The sequence below is a fragment of the Astyanax mexicanus genome, chromosome 20 (assembly GCF_023375975.1).
Source record: "Astyanax mexicanus isolate ESR-SI-001 chromosome 20, AstMex3_surface, whole genome shotgun sequence".
Lineage (NCBI taxonomy): Eukaryota > Metazoa > Chordata > Actinopteri > Characiformes > Acestrorhamphidae > Astyanax > Astyanax mexicanus.
The window spans coordinates 6,549,580-6,566,985 of record NC_064427.1 but is presented as its reverse complement, the minus strand read 5'-3'; the positions used below and the strand labels follow the sequence as shown (position 1 = coordinate 6,566,985).

At 39.2% G+C, this 17,406-nt stretch overlaps 1 protein-coding gene across 2 annotated transcripts in view; it reads right to left on the bottom strand.

Annotated features, from left to right (window-relative positions):
* dscama (Down syndrome cell adhesion molecule a) overlaps positions 1-17,406 on the bottom strand; it is a 144,610-nt gene that overhangs the window by 104,007 nt on the left and 23,197 nt on the right. For both annotated transcript variants that reach the window (XM_049468597.1, XM_022681006.2), the window contains exons 2-3: positions 13,822-14,139; positions 13,584-13,730 (exon numbers count right to left, since the gene is read on the bottom strand). In XM_049468597.1, coding sequence (XP_049324554.1) covers positions 13,584-13,730; positions 13,822-14,139 — 465 coding nt within the window. The remainder of the gene's footprint in view (positions 1-13,583; positions 13,731-13,821; positions 14,140-17,406) is intronic.

Genomic DNA, 17,406 nt, shown 5'->3' with positions numbered 1-17,406 from the left:
TTTCTTGTTATTTCAGCCATTTCTCATTTTCTGCAAATAAATGCTTTAAATGCCAATAATGTTGTTCGTAACTTGAGAAACTGATTCAGAAACTGATGTGGTCTCTTAAGATTAAAGTTTAAGTTATGTTTAAATGTTTAGTTTTGGGAATGTTACTTTTAATATTTTTCATAGTGTTAGTATTCGTCTGGCTGGGAATGTTACTAAACGTTCTAAAAACGTTGAGATGCAAACCAGTATTTCTGTAATGTTACATGCTAACCTTCTTAGAACCTTTATTTTTTTTTTATTTTGCTAAATGTTCAAATAATAATAATAATTATTTAGTTATGTTATTTATTAGCTTTCAGGTTTGAAAATATTTATTTACTTATTTATTTATTTACAATCAGAATCTGTCTTAATCTCCTCCCTCAGATGCACAGTGGCACTAACAGATTATGCAAATCACCCCGGTGAGTAAACGCACCTTAACCTGCATACGGTAGCATCCAACAGGACAGTGTACATTAGTGATAGTCCATAAAACACTTAGAGGATAACACAATGCTGACTCTTAAACAGCCCACAACCTCGCGCTGCTCCCTTCGGCAATAACTCCGCTATTAATAAAGCCTGTGATGTCGCACGGCCGTGCCAACGTGCAGAGATTTGCGCTCGCAGCAGCAGCTTTCACCCTCCGTTCGTAAACAATGGCACAGCAGTGCAGTACCAGACACACACACACACACACGCACATATACACACACACAATCCATCCCTCAGCCACTCAAACACACAGCAGCAGCTGCCTGCCGATGATAAGACGCCGCAGACACGGCCATCAACTCTAATTGGCTAATGCGGCCGGCACACGCGTGTCAAGATTGTGGGATCTAGCGTGGGCAGTCAAAGGTCACTCCTGCACATCACCCCTGGCCATGACGCCACAGCAGTCAATCAAGCACTGATGACACCCGGGGGGGCCGTATCTGAACGCCCTACTCCCTGTATGGCCTCTATTTTGGGAATCCGACATTTTGGAGTCGTAAATAAAGCAGGCATTATCCATCGCGTTTCTACGATCCCACAATTCACAGCATCAGGCCGGCCATGGTGATTTTAGGCTTGTGTGCAGCCATTGACCATTGGCAGTAGGGCTGCATGATATTGGAAAAAGTTTACATCGCAATTGATCTTTTTTCAACTATATATATATCGCGATATTAAACAATGCAGGGCCCATGAAGTCACCAGCCCTGCTCCAACCAAGCGCTGTTTCGCATCCAGACCAATCAAGGAGCCGAGTAAGCGCAAAACAACAGTAATCGGCCATTTAATCAGGTATTTAAATGGCTTTTTAACAGGGATTTTTTTAACAGGGTTTTTTTCGGGATTAAAAGCATAAATTCAGCTGTAACTGGAAATATCTGCGCTGCAAAACTGTGCTGGACTGAGGTGCACAGCTTTGTCCAACCATGTGGATGGAGGTCATGCGGTTACCTTGTCTTTACTCCTAAATCTTCCCTTTTTTTACTTAAGTAAAAGTGTAAAAGTGCTGCCTTTTTACTCAAAACTACTTAAAGTATAAAAGTAAAAATAATGCAAGAAGGAAAAAAAATACCACTTAAGGACAAAACGCCATGTAGTGCATTACCATCCCTCCCCAAAACACATTTTTCTGAAAGCCATAATGAATATAAAGTTATATTAAAATGTTAATGTTTATAAATGCTGGCTCATTGGTTCAGCTGTTGATATAGTAAAGTATAGATGACCAATATATCTACTTAAAAAAAAAGAGGAGCAAAGTATTTAAACTGTATTTAAAAGTATTTAAACTGGTTTGTAGTAGCTTTAGTCTGTCTTAGTGGCAAAAATGTCCTGGTTTGTGTACAGTAAATAAATAAAAAAGAATACATGAACTGCAATTTTATTGCTGAAAAATTACACTTACAAACTGGGTGACCAGTGGAAAAAATATACAGCACTTTGCTTATGATCCTTTAAGCTGAGCTGTACACTCAATAAAAGTGGTCTGAGATGCTCAGTCTGAGAAAAGTGTTGGCTACCAAATGAGTAGGTCAGTCTGGCTCAACCTCTGAATCTGGTTCTCTACTGCATGGACTCTGGTTGCAAATTCAACAATATTGCTAAGGAATGGAACAAAATGGAACAACAGCATGAGTGCTTAAAAAGAGCAACAGAGCGGGCCAATAGAAATGCTTTTTTTTACATTGACTTCCATTAAAAGCTAAGAAGTTATATTTTCCCATTTAAAGTGTGGCACATAGGCCAAAGAAGATTTCTTTTTTGCTCAAGGATTTAAGCGCATTTCGTGAGGCGTGTAAGTGTTCATAAGTGGAAGTGAATGGGTCTCTCCTGGCTTAATTAGCCCTCGCTGTGCTTATCGCTAAGCTGCGTTTTGGATCTCGGCCATTTGTAGTGACCTGGCCATGATCCAGTTCCGCGCTGAGGCATAATCTGTGCACTGCGAGGACGGCAGGTTTGACGAGATGCAAGAATTTAAAAAAATTAAAAAAAAGAACGGCAAATCGGCGGCCTAAGCCCGTCTCTGTTTATTAAAGATTAAGCAACGTTTAGTCCTCACGGCCTCTCTAATCATTTCCATCCCTCTCGGTTTAATGACCAACATTGTGACCGTTTATGAGCGCAGGCCGCGGCACAGATGTGGCACTCGTAGCAAAATGGGATAAAACGGTCATAATCGTTTCATGATCGCTTTTATGACCCATCTGGGTCAGCATATGCTAATCAGGTACAATTATATTGTATTAGCTGTTACTGCTGGATCAGTTAGGATGTGGGTTAGCGAATGGATACATCAGTTTCTGATGATTTTTAACAGATTTTTCAAAGACTTTAAATAGACAAATAACAGATATACTGTTGAAACTGTTGAAGTTAAACCTGAAGACATTTGCACAGGTCTTTATTTTATACATGGTTGTTTAGCAGTTGTTGGTTTCTGTATGAGCATTATGATCACTGTAGACAGATATAACTATAAACATGAATACAAAGCAGCCATATCTATTAAAAACTTGCTACTTGGTGCAGTGGATAATTTCACTAATTTCCTGGTTACAGTGGCACCTGGTCAAGTGATGCACAGATTAAGCAACAAGTGAAGAGTGAAGAGTCTTAAAGACCTAAACATAGCCACGCCCTCCCCATAGGAAATGAATAGTCTCCTGTAACTCATGTAGTCAACTGCCAGTGTGAATGCAGAGTTAGTCTGCTGAGCCATTTTAAGCCAATTATAAGAGTATACCAGGAAAGAGTATATAATTATATATATTAAATATAAATTTCCAAGATGTTTTGCTGCCTCTAATAGGTCTTCTGATTTTGGATTATGTCACTACGCACCAGTGGGTAAAGCAAAATAATATTAGCCAATGCTTCTTACATTTAAGCTTCCTGTTGCACCATGCCCATCTATTAAGGGAAAAAAAAAACACTCATCAGCTCAGTAAACCTCCATGATCGGTGGTTAACCGATAAAATAACAAGTAAAGAAAGAAATTCCTGATTCAAAATTCATGCTGACCTGAACACATCCCCCTCAACACCATGCTCCAGCAGATCTGAAGTATTATCTCTGCTGCCTTTGGAATTAGCTCAGGCTAGCTCAGGCTAACCCACACAGGCTAGTTGCTGAGTGCATGCAGTCGCCCCGGTGTGAATGCACAAACGCTTTTCTCCCTCCATGTACCCATAATTCTCTCTGGCACCCCCGGCATGATTAATGCACAAAGGGTATTGATTTTTCTCTCCCTGCTCCCCAACTCCCTTCCCAAGTATCCTTTTATTCGTCCTGCTAAGCCCTTCTCTGCTAAGTACGAGTGGAAGATGAGCTAGGATCTAGAGATGAATGGAAGATTCTGCGTTTTTCGCTGCGCAAAAAAAAAGAGAAGAAAGGAAAGAGGCTTTAAGTGTTCTGGATTGAGAGAAAGAGAGCGAGAGAAAGAGCAAGCGCCTCTGCTTTGCCTGTTTACCCGGGCTATTCTCTACAGGCCACCTGACCCATTTTTTCCCCTCCGAATAACAATACTCAGGCCGATCACAGCGAGGAAAATGGAGGAGGTGACTGCGATCGGGACGGTAGCGCAATAGAGCGGAGTGGAGGAGAAGAGAAAAGAGAGCCTCCATCTCTTTTACTGGTAAAAATGGCGGCCATGCTGTTCCTCCCTTCGCAGAGCTGCATGGGTAAAGCCATTAGACCTCCACCCCTTTCCAGCACTGCTGGACTCCATTTGAATTCTGCTGGTGTCCCAAAGAGCTGCGCCGCAGTGAGGCAGGGCTTTTTCCTGACCACTGTAAATCTATACCAACAAAGTCTTGTTGCATGTTATTCTTATAGTCATTAGCCGTAGCCTGCTAATGATTTTCCATGATAAATGATCAGAGGCAGCTATCCGGCATGACAAATCATATCTAACAACCTAACCTGGAGCAAAATGAAACTTTCTCATGCAGTAGAAAATGTACATTGGTTGGATATGATTTTTTGCACTTTTAGCAAAGTCACATGTCATATAAATTGGGCGGATTCATATTAAAGCATATTCTTTACTGTAACATGGAACAACCTGGATGAAAATATTGATGAATTCTCAAACAAATAGCCTGTTAAGTCTAGTGTTTTACATAAAGTTTTATATTTCTAAACAATACTCATTACTTTATTTCGACTTAGCTGGAGATTTGTCGGCTCATATACATTCAAACTGAGATCTTTAAACCTTTGAACTTATAATAACTGAGTTTAGTCTGTTGCCATTGCCAGCTTCTTTTCTATTGGCTTCTGGGCGTGTCCAACATTTTCTGACAGACACTCACCAACAGTGTGTAGTCATTCCCCCCGGGGCTACCTTGGATAAACATGTAGATCATATATTATGATTAACTGTGTGGTCTCTGTGCCTGTGTTGTAGGCTGTAAGAACAAGCATTATTACCTGAGCTGTAGTAACTCTGTGTTGACTGTGCTAACAATACTGTTCACCCTGTAGCTAATTTATGTGAATTGATGATTCTGAGAAAAGACTACTAATGTAAGCTTGTTTTATCTACTGCATCCCGTTAAGAGTCTGTGTTAATTCAACTTAACTTCGATGTAATTTATTTAGTGGTGGCCCTTTAATTGAGATTTTTTTGGTATAAAAACAACTACAGTATGGATATGTTGAGTGAAAACAGATAGATCAGTTGTGCAATAGTTACTTTAACATTTTGAGTGTCAAGTACTTGTGGTTTGTCTGTTAAAGATGAACATTAGTTCAACTGCATACAGTGTTATAAATGACTAAAAAACAGTGTTTAAAAAACCTAATTCATTTAAGGCACTGGATTACCACAAATTATTTAAGTAGACATAACTTATTAGGATTTGCAGTGTATCAATGTGTTTAAAAAAAAAAACATTCAACACAAACATTCCTATTTTTTGTGCTGTGGTAAATTACCAATCAACACTGAACAGCAAAAATGTAACAATAAAACAAAATTGATCCCTTTGACCATTCTGGCCAATAACAGTATGGTTATACTAATAAGATTCACTGAATGGAAACTTATGACATGATAAACTCATCTATGTTACATTGAATTACAGTCAGAAGCCCCAGTGCATCTGCCTCGTAAGTGGGTGGAGCCTAACCTACGCCCCTCCTCCCAGTCGCGACAGTGATTAGTAATTTGAGGGCAACAGTTCGCTTGCTGCTCAATGGTTCGCAAAATGTCAGCAGTGTGAACTGTTAAACTGCTAAACGCAGGATGCTTCAGTAATGTCAGCGGCGCATTACCAGCCTCAATAAAGCAAAACCCTCAGGCCTGATTCACGAGTGTGGCAGAAGAACAGCACGGAGCACCGGCAGCTATGAGGTTAACCATCAATATCTAGACATCATCAGTACAGATGATTCTCAAAAGAATTTTGAGAAGGTGTTTAGAAACTTTCCTACTCAAATAAAATTAGAATATGTGATCAAATCATACAAAAAATGTGTATATAATGTAAATAACCTGCAATGTACAATATAATGTAATGTATATGTAATACAATGTAATAGCTCTTGATGTTGGGGTGGAGGGTGGATAAGAGTCTCTGCTGCCATTTTATGTTCACTGGTTTTCATTTATTGCTCCTTTTGCCTGTTTCTAATAAAGTTTCTTGATTTATAGCTGTGTTATAGCTCCCAATCAATACTGGGAGTAGTCAAAACATTCAGGGTCAACACCATTAAACAGCAGTAACAGAGAACAAGCAGACCATCAAAGAGATTCAGTCCAAAGGTCATACATAGGCTGGAGATATCAGAGGGTAGGCAAAATCAAGATTGGAAAAACAAAACAAGGTCATATTCAAAAGGGTAACACAGGTGTATATATAGTAGTGTGAACAGGTGTAATCAATATTCCGGTGATTAACTTCCTGGTGGTGCCGTGTGCAGTGACATTTTATTGTGTGAGTGAGTGATGTCAGTGTGAGATTCATTATGGGTATCATAGTCTGAAGGCTGGAGATCGTTGAGTAGCAAGTAGAGCGTTGAGTATGGGACAGACAGGAGATGACACCTTCTAACGTTATTCATTAATGCATGTAAACACATGTCTTTGCATACATAATTATATATTATTAAATACAAATATTGCATTTTTTTAAAAGTTTGGTCTGTTAGGTCTTCATTAAGGGGGTAAACACAGCAAATACAAAAAATAAGAGACCACTTAAAAAGGATGAGTTTATTTGATTTTACCAAATTGAAAACCTCTGGAATATTTAAGCAAGAGGAAGACGGATGATCACAAGCCATCAAACCAAGTTGAACTGCTTGAACTTTTGCACCAGGAGTAAAGCAGCAAAAAGTTATCCAAAAGCAGTGTGTAAGACTGGTGGAGGAGAACATGCCAAGATGCATGAAAACTGTGATTAAAAACCAGGGTTATTATAGAAGAGAAACTGATTCAAAAATGAAGTGGTATCTTAATTTTTTTCAGAGCTGTAGCTTATTTGTTTTATAATGAAATGTAAAATGAAAAAAAAAATCATTTTTTATTATTACTAAATGCTTATTGTTTATCATGTTGTCATATTTCTGTACACTGTGGCTCAGAGTGAGATAAAAATGAAAATGTTCTCTGTCTCTAATGCTGATGATGACCGGAGGTCCTGATGTGAAGGCTGTGTGTGTGGAATGAGGAAGGATCCCCTGCAGCAGTGTGTGTGTGTGTGTATATGTGTGTGTGTGTGTGTGTGTGTGTGTGTTTGCTTCACTGCTACTCGCTGGCTGGAGCACAACACAGCAGTCAGCGGCCAGATCAGACCATCAGCCGCTGCTGCTGGTGCTCTGGGCCCTAATACTCCACATGAATAATAGACAATATTGAGAAATTCATACCCCCAGAACAGGTGGTAGCTTGGGCTGCGACTATCGAAGATTTTCATTTCCAAACATGCCATGGAATTCTGTTTTGATTACTGAAATATTTTGAGGGAAAAGACCAATATGTGCTTATTAATAATAGTGGGGTATTATGAAAAAATATATACAGCACTGGAAAAAATTAAGAGACCACTTCAGTTTCTGAAACAGTTTCTCTGATTTTACTATTTATAGGTATATGCTTGAATAAAATGAACATTATTGTTTTATTATATAAACTACGGACAACATTTCTCCCAAATTGCAAATAAAAATATTGTCATTTAGAGCATTTATTTGCAGAAAATGAGAAATGGCTGAAATACCAAAAAAGATGCAGAGCTTCTAGACCTCAAATAATGCAAACAAAAGCTCAAGTTCATATTCATTCAGTTTTAAGAGTTCAGAAATCAATATTTGGTGGAATAACCCTGTTTTTTAATCACAGTTTTCATGCATCTTGGCATCATGTTCTCCTCCACCAGTCTTACACACTGCTTTTGGATAACTTTATGTCTTTACTCATGGTGCAGAAATGTAAGCAGTTCAGTTTAGTGGTTTGATGGCTTGTGATCATCCATCTTCCTCTTGATTATATTCCAGAGGTTTTCAATTTGGTAAAATCAAAGAAACTCATCATGTTTAAGTGGTTTCTTATTTTTTTCCAGAGCTGTTTAAGGGACAAAACCATTCAACTAATTAAAAAGGCTGAAATGTTTGTCTTTGTATCAGTTGTTTCAATGAACATATATGTAGATGCGCTCATCATGGACATGAATATTCTGGCAATGTGATTGCACTACATTCATCTTTAAAAATAATTAAACACCCTATACTGTATATACAATGAAAAAGTCTTCTGGAGGACACCTTGTAGGTCAGATAAGTCAGATATTGAGTTCTTTGTCTTTGTATCAACTGTTAAGCATGATGGTGGTAGTATTATGCTGTGGAACCACTCAAACGTTACTGCAAACATTAGCTAGCCATATATGATCCCAGACAACACAGAATAATGTAAAAAGGTCTCCATAATGCTCACACAGAATGAAAAGCTTGACACCACTAGATTTAATGTGAATATTATCCAAGAAACAGAATAAAAGCCAAAACAAACCTTAATACCACAATGTGCACAGTGACCAGAGCAAGTTTTAAAGCTCCAACACATTTACACAGTTCTAACAATGTTAAACATGGTGGTGATAGTATCAGGTTTTTTTTATTTGTTACTACAAATGTTAGCTCACCACTTATGAGCCTTGATATGGACAAAAAAGATCTATTTAAATACCATAATAGGCACAGTGTATACAGAGGCATGTTTGGTGGAACAAACATGAACACTGTACCTGTTAGGGTTCAACTGTAAAGCATGGTGGAGGTAGCATCATAATGTGGAACTACTGCAAATGTTAGTGACCTAAATGTGAATAAGGCCTGTGCAGTTTTTTTTTTGTTTCGCTACCTGATTGTGCTTCCCTCCCTCTAGTCACTCTTATCACACTGCACCTTCAGAGTCCTAAACAGAAATGTGCTCTTAAAGTTAATATTTCATCACGAAAAAAAGTATACCTTTAGAGGACCTTCTTCGTGTGAACCGTATTTAACCATGAAATATTTAACATGGTCAAGGAAAAAAAAACATAGGATTTTAGACGGAGAGAGAAAAAGAGAGGGTATTGTAGTCCATACACACTCACACACCACTCTAAACCCACATAAGAGTCCCATGTCGATGGAAGTGAAGAGTGGACGGTGCTTTGGTATGACACGTGTAATGAATTGTGTCTAAAATCTATTTGTTTGTGAAATATTGCTCTTACTCATCAAATATTTACCAGAGAAAAAGAACAACAGACCACTGAGAACCTAATACTTTCTGACAGGCTGCCCTCATAACCCCTCCCCCTCCTCTGGAGTGGACATACATTTGTGCATGTGATTGCACCAACATGTATTATCATTTTTGGCCCAGCCAAATCAGAGAAAGACATCTAATAAAACCATATATGGGCATAATACTGTACACTCATCTTCAAAAATAATAGTTGCACCCAGAAGGAATTAACTGACATGAATGAAGCTTGGTCAGTATCCATGTCAGACTTGGGCTAGTGGGTCATCTTGTTTGACAAGTTCTGCTTTTGATGTAGTATGCCAAGTTCACACTACACGATTTTAGCTCCGATTTTCAGTTTTTGTAGAAAAAAAAAACTCTGCTTGGAGGCAAAACGGGGATCACTCAACGCTCGCACAGTTGCATTGTATAAACTACTGAAAAACGCTCGCCAAACCACAGCTAACTGATCACCGACCAGTAGCAGACGTCTGGCAAATATTTGGCATGCTAGATATCTGACCCAGTCTGTGACTGGGAGCGCCTGGGAGCTAAGTAGTGGCTACATACTGCCAATGGAATTACAGAGAAAGAGAGAACCACGTGTCCTAAACGCAGCCCCCGCATTACCAAAGCCATTTATTGTTTCCTTTTTTCATCATGAACTGACTGTTAAACTCTAAATCGAGCCCGCAAGTGAATCCAAATAATAAAAAACTACTTGTTCTGATTATTTCTTTAATTTAAAAAAGTAGAATAATGTATGTTACTGAAAAGGCAAAGAAAGAGTGCCTGTATATTTCAGTTTATCTACAGAAAACAGGTTTTAAACTGTAAAGCACAAGCATTACTGCTACAATGAGCTGATTGGTTGTCCATTTAGCCATGTGATAAAATCGTGTAATTCGTGACCTCGTGACCAGTCTTGCAGTGTGACTGACGACTCAAAAAGTCGTGAACCTGGCATTAGACATGACCAACACATTTGTGTGTGGTTGCACATTACACATTACATGCTCAGAATGCCTGATGTTATGGTGTGGGGTAACATTTCTTACGGTGCCAGATTACCCATGATCTTTATTACAGGCACTTTGTCAGCCCAATTTTAGGTTAATGAGGTCCTGCAACCAGTGGAACAACCTCTTGTGAATGCACACTCCAGTGCACTATTCCAACAGAACAATGCTCATCCACATGCTGAAGATAGGTGGAATGCTGTTGGATGCACTATCAAGACTATTAACAAAATATGCAGGACCTACGTGAATATTTAAACTGCATGGATTAATGGATTATCACAGGACACCATTAGGAACCTCTACAACTTAGAGGTTCATGCAAAAACGTTACTTCTAGCGCACTTGTACTTGTAGCGCAAAAAAACTTTGCCTATATCCTGTATTCCTATTCCTGGAAAGCGTTATCTTCCTACAAAATAGCACTGCAATCCGACGCTTCTTTCTTGGCACAACTATTTTGCAAACATAAAGCCCTCTGCTTACCATTTGTGGAGATTATTAAACAAACCCAATAATGTCACATCTGTTATTTGTTGTCCAGCAGATACACGCAGACCATACAGAGAAAATGGCCGCTCTTGCCCTGGGCCTAAGCGATGTTAGTCTCTCTATTGAGTTTGCTAAACGCCCCATATAAAGAGCAGTCACCCCCGAGGGGAGGAAACAATTGTGTGGACGAGCGTTCCATTTAACTGATGTGAACTTTCAAACCGCTCACTCTGTGGCTCCAATTGTGAGAGAACTGGGTCAATACAGTGAAGCTAAATGACACAACTGTCGTAGCCAGACGAGTATTGGACAGGAAGGCTAGACTGGGTGCGGGGAATGGGTTAGAGCACTGTGGGTGTGGGATAACACAGCCAGGTCAATTCTAACACTGTAGTATTAAGTAGTTGTTCACATGTATCAGGGTATTTTTTAATGTATTTTTTTACTAATCTCTAGCAAAAGTCTTTCTTTCCTCCCAGGAAAACAAAAACATCTTAAAACAATCAGATGGTGCACTAACACTTCTGAGCTATCAAGTTTGATGTCAAACAAGTAGAGTAACAGCCAAAAGAGACCTAAAAACAATGGATTGGGACCAATGTGCAGAGAATATAGGTGGTTTCTAAAGTGGAAAAAGTTTTATGTAATACATTTTATGTGCATTTCCCATCATTTAGAAAAAAATCCATCTAAATATTGATGTTGAAAAGCTACATCTAAACCTAAAACCAAAGGTGAACATAAATTATACATTTAGTATAAATTCATTTCCTGTGTCTGGTCAATAAATTCTTTTTGGTATCCATACGTAGAGCTTCCAAAATGTCACCAAAAAAGGGTTAAACATATGTGAAGCTTTTCGAAGGCTTCAAACAGGTAGCCAGACATGTCTCAACATATGTAAAGCTTCTTGAAGGCTGCAAAAAAGGTTAACATATCAAGAGACTCCTGAAGTCTCCAAAAAGGCAGTCAAAAATGTATAAAACATACGTTGAGCTTTTTGAAGGCTCCAAGAAGGTTAGTCAAATATGTCTGAATATATGAGGAGTATCCTAAAGGCTTTAAAAAGTTATCTAAACATGCGTCAACATTAGTGAAGTTTCTTAAAGGTTTCAAATAAGTAGACAAACATGTCTTAGGACATGAGGAGTTTCCTGAAGGCTCCTAAAAGTCAGTTAAAAAGGCCTCAACATATGTGGAGGTTCTTGACAGCTTTAAAAAGGTTGCCTAAAGGGTCTCGATATATGTTATATGTTGCTTCTTGAACTCTTCATATATTTAGCCATAAAGCTCACAATATATATATATATATATATATATATATATATGAAGCTCCCTGTTTTCTCTACATTTGTGGAGCTTCCTGAAGGCTCCAAAAAGGCCAAATAGGCCTAAATATTAGTGAAGCCTATTAAAGGATTAAAAAAGTAGCCAAATAATGTGCCAATAAGGTCTTAACCTATGTGGAGCTTCTTAAAGGCTCTGAAAAAATAGCAGTCAAAATGTCTCAACATATGCAGAGGTTCTTTAAGGCTCCAAAAGGGCAGACTAAACAATTTCAACATATGTGGAGCATTATGAAGGCTTCAAAAAGATAGCTAAATAGGACTTAGCATTAGTAAAGCATATTAAAGGCTCCAAAGAGGCATCAAAAAAGTCTCAACATATGATAAGCTTCTTGAACACTTTATATATTTAACCATAAAGCTTGCAATATATGTGAAGCTCCCTGTTGTCTTCAGAAAGGTAGCCCAAAACGTCTCAACATATATGTGGAGCATTCTGAAGGCTCCAAAAAGTCCAAATAGGCCTAAATATTAGCAAAGCTTCTTAAAAGGGCTCAAAAAAGTATCCAATAAGATCCCATCTAATGTGGAGCTTCTTAAAGCCTCTGAAAAAATGGAAGCCAAAATGTCTTAACATATGCAGAGGTTTTTCAAGGCTCAAAAATGGCAGAAAGAACAATTGCAACATATGTGAAGCATTATGGAGGCTCCAAAAATATAGCTAAATCTGCCTCAGCATTAGTAAAGCATATTAAATGCTACAAAAAGGCAGTCAAAAAAGTCTCAATATACGGGTGGTTCTTGACAGCATTAAAAAGGTTGTCAAAAGAGCCTCAACATATGTTAAACTTCTTGAACTCTTTATATATTTAACCATAAAGCTTGCACTATATATGAAGCTCCCTGTTGTCTTCAAAAAGGTAGCCCAAAATGTCTCAACATATGTGGAGCATTCTGAAGGCTCCAAAAAGGCCACATAGGAAATAGGCCTAAACATTAGAGAAGCTTCTTAAAGGGTTCTAAAATAAGAAGCCAACAAATGTGCCAATAGGTCTCAACCTATGTGGAGCTTCTTGAAGGCTCTGAAAAAATGGAAGCCAAAATGTCTCAACATATGCAGAGGTTTTTCAAGGCTCAAAAATGGCAGAAAGAACAATTTTAACATATGTGAAGCATTATGGAGGCTCTAAAAAGATAGCTAAATATGCCTCAGCATTAGTAAAGCATATTAAAGGCTACAAAAAAAGGCTGTCAGAAAGTTCTAAACATTTGTGGAGGTTCCTGGAGGCTTCAAAAATGTAGCTGTCATTTAAGCTGCGTCAAGGTAAAAAGGGCTGTTTAGACGTGTAAAAATAGAAGCTACGTGTCCGAACTTTTGGACTAGACCAGGAGCCCAGCAATAAATCTGACAGCACACACAACACCTTCATGACACGTGAAATCCATCAAACCCTTAAAGCCGATCGATCAGGAATGAGCCAGCCTGTCAGAGCTGAAGGAGACCCGCGGGGTCTTACCTGAGACGAGGGGGACTGTGTCTCTCTCCCATGACACAACAGTGACGTATTTCTCCACTGAGGAAGGAATAATGCACTTGAAGACCGCTACACTGCCTCTCATGGCTGTCTGGTCCGCCACCCGGACCGTATAGGGCTCTCGTAAGACTGGACACAGAAACAAAACGTGCGTTAGGGGTTACAAAAAAACAAGCAAAAGTCCAAATAAAATCCACCCAAAAATGTAGGATGTACTCACCGGCCTTGATATGAACATCTTGGCTTCTAATTTTCCCTGAAGGATTTTCGGCGGTGCAATAGTACGTGTTGTCGTGGATCACCTTGCTATAGCTCGAGGGAGGGAAGTGGAAGATTTGGAGCGTGCCGTTGGGGTGCACGTGACGGATCCCTGGGACGTTGTAGCTCTCCTCGCCGGTGGCCAGGTACCAGCGCAGCGTGGCTGGGGGCACAGCAGCTGCGGGACAGGGCACCAGCGTCCCTGTGGTGCTGGCGAACACTACCTCTTGCAGAGATGCATTGACAAAATACAAGCTGGAATGTAGATCTTCACTGAAAACTGCAAGACAGAAGAAAGGAAACATGATTAGGGTTTGAAATATAAAAAAACTTTCGGATAAACCACAAAGCAGCAATCCTTACTAAGATAGGGCGATATGGCCCTAAAATAATATCACGATATTTCATGGCATTTTTGCGATGACGATACTCATGAACATTACAAAGTAGTAAATGCTTTTAACAATGGCTTTAACATTTTTTTTTTATTTGTTGCAGGCCTGAAATGCAGGACTGGATGCACTGTATATATACAAACAAAATAAAACATGAAACCTATTGGGTTCATGCTGTCTGTAATGAAGTAAAAGTTGAAGTAAATGCAAGAAATGCTGTTTTTTTCTTTTTTGGACTTTCCCAAATTTACACACAAGATTCACACTTCTTGCTTTCAGGCTAATTCAGGCTACCTATACATTATATACATAAGTATCTGCAATGTAATACACAACAATTCATCCGCCAAATTCAAAAATAGCACTACAATCAATTCTCAAAAAAAGTCATTCTGTCAGTTTTTCAGAGTTAGCTGACTCAGTCGCAACAAATATACACCATATTAAAGGATGTTGCCCAAATGTAAAATCACACACTTGGGTATAAGTGACTAAACCAACATACAATGCAAAAAAATCGCCTTTTTTAGTCTGAAATCGAAGAGTAAACTAACCCCTTCATGCACTTCTAAAAGGTTGAAGCTGAACTCCTTTGAAGTTCCCAAATCCCCAAAGATTCAACTTAGCCTTTAGAAAATCCCCAGCCACTGCAAAATGCACTTTGCTGGAAGGATGGCAGGCGAGAGCTGAGGAACTTCACTGCTTCTGTGTTTTTATACATAATGGAGTTATAAGATCTGTGCGGCTGTAAAGCTTCTTTTGTCTCAAAACCACATTTTTGAAAACATATGAAAAATTCAGACCCCCTTTTTCCACCGCACTCCAACACGACAAAGCTCTGATGGATGCACAGCTCTGGGGACTGGAGACAGTAAAAGCTTTCATTGTTTTTAGTGCTTCATCAGAGTCGAGGCGGAGGCAGAGAAGGCAAAGCTGGAGAGCACTCAGACAATCACAGGCAGGTACACTGGTGATTAACCAAAGCAGAAACCAGAACACCCAAACCGAGACCAGTCACTGTCCACCTTACTGACTGGAACTCCATCCTGTACCTTTGGGATGAGTTGGGATGAACTGAGGTTTTGTGATCTAGAACTAATCATCCAATATCAGACCCTTACCAACCCTCACTAATGCTCTCACAGCTGAATGCACGTTTGTCTCCCAATTCATCTGACCAATTCTCCCACCCAATCAGCAGCTACTTCGCTGTACAGCTCCTATCACTAGTGATGCCTCAACACAAGGAGGGTGTAGACTATTACATGCCTCCTTTGATACATGTAAAGTCAGCCACCGCCTCTTTTCAAACTGCTCCTGATGTAGCATTGCCGAGTAGCATCACAGCGCATTCGGAGGAAAGCGCAGCAGCTTATAGATGCCTTGTGCTGACTGATATCACCCTAGGAGTGATGAGGAGAAAGAGCACCATTTACCCACCCAGAGAGAGCAAGGCCAATTTTGCTCTCTTAGGGCTCCAGCAGCTGAGGACAAGCAGCATGATCGGGATTCGAACAAGCAATTTCCCAATCATTGTGGCAGCGTTTTAGTCCGCTGGACCACTCGGAACACCTAATTGTTTGTTTCTTAGTAGACTTACACAGTTTACATCAGAAAGTACATAAGTACAAAAAATACTCATGTTGACAGAGTGTCTAAGGTCGAAATACACCAAAATGTAACAAAAACTCTTCTGCAGTGCATATATCCTGCTTTAGACCACAGCATCAGCCCCTAACTACTAACCCAGAGCACAACATTGTTTAAATTTCACAAATATGAATATATTCTATATTCTATGAGTATATTCTTTTGATGTGTCTAGCTTTTAGGCAGAAGTGGTTTTAAAAAGGTCTGTTGAAAGGAAAAGTTAACTTAGGCCCCATCTGTGTTTTAAAAAATATCTTCATTTACACCAGCAGGGTTTTCGAAAATATCCCCGTTCACACAGAAACGCAAAACCACTTAAAAACGATAAAATCAACAGGCCAGCTCAGACAAGTAGAGGACCTCCTACAAAACAACATCAAAACACACATTTTGAAGAAAACTAACAAATATATTGCTGAGTAACAGCAACTGAATGAAGTGCATGTTGGTGCCTTCGTTATGTTCTGTGATGAGAGAGAAAATTTTAATTAAGCTGTACTAACATGTTACTAATCCGCAAATCACAGAGACAACAGAAACAATCAGGGCGCTGTTGATGTTTCAGGCTAATTTTGAACACGCTGAACTAATGTAAACACAAAAAGACATGGACAGACTCAGCATTTTCATAGAACTATACTTTCCAAACAATGTTTGAATACGTTGTTTTCATTGACATAAAATTATTTTTTTTTGATGTGGACAGCAGGCCAAAACAGACAAAAACCTTTGCTTCTAAAAATATCCATATTCGAGTGGACTGGGCCTTACAGTATGATTTATGCTAATTGTGTTGGTGTTGGTACAGTTGATGAGATAAATTATCAGGTGCACAACAGTGTCTCCAGCACTAAGGCTGGGTGCAGCACCATTAGCATTAGCCGCTAACCGCAGCACTAGCTTTTTCGCCGTTCAAAGGTGAGTATATTGGACTGTAGTCTGCGTGTTTGCCGTGTTAAAACAAGACACGTGGGACAAACCGCTAGCTGATAGTGCCCTGGGTTACCGAAACATTCAGGGTCCTCAATCTAGTGCTATCAGGCAGCATTAAGCTAATGCTTATGATGCTGCACCTAGCCTTAAGCATTTGAGTGGACCTTTTAGTGCGAAAACATTTTTTTCACTTGTTTAAATGATTATTATTAACATTAGAGGTAACAATAAAAAGTCATTTTTTTATATCTTTATCAGCCCAACGTTAGGTCCAATAGTCATCCTGCTGCACTTGTCCATTAGATCTGAAACATCTAATGATCTTATCATCATTAGACAGAATGAACAGCCTGCACTGTTCAAATATGAATGCTGATCAATCTATAATTCAGTGCGCTTTTAAAAATTCCTGTCAGCTTACTCAAAGCTGTTGGAATGGTAACATTCAGAGCTGCTGTTATCTGCTGTTAGTAAGTGACGGCGTGATTTCCACGTCACTCTGCGTTTTCCGCTCAGCACCACCGCCGTCGTTTTTATACACTATTCAGGATGACTCTAATGCGCCGCTC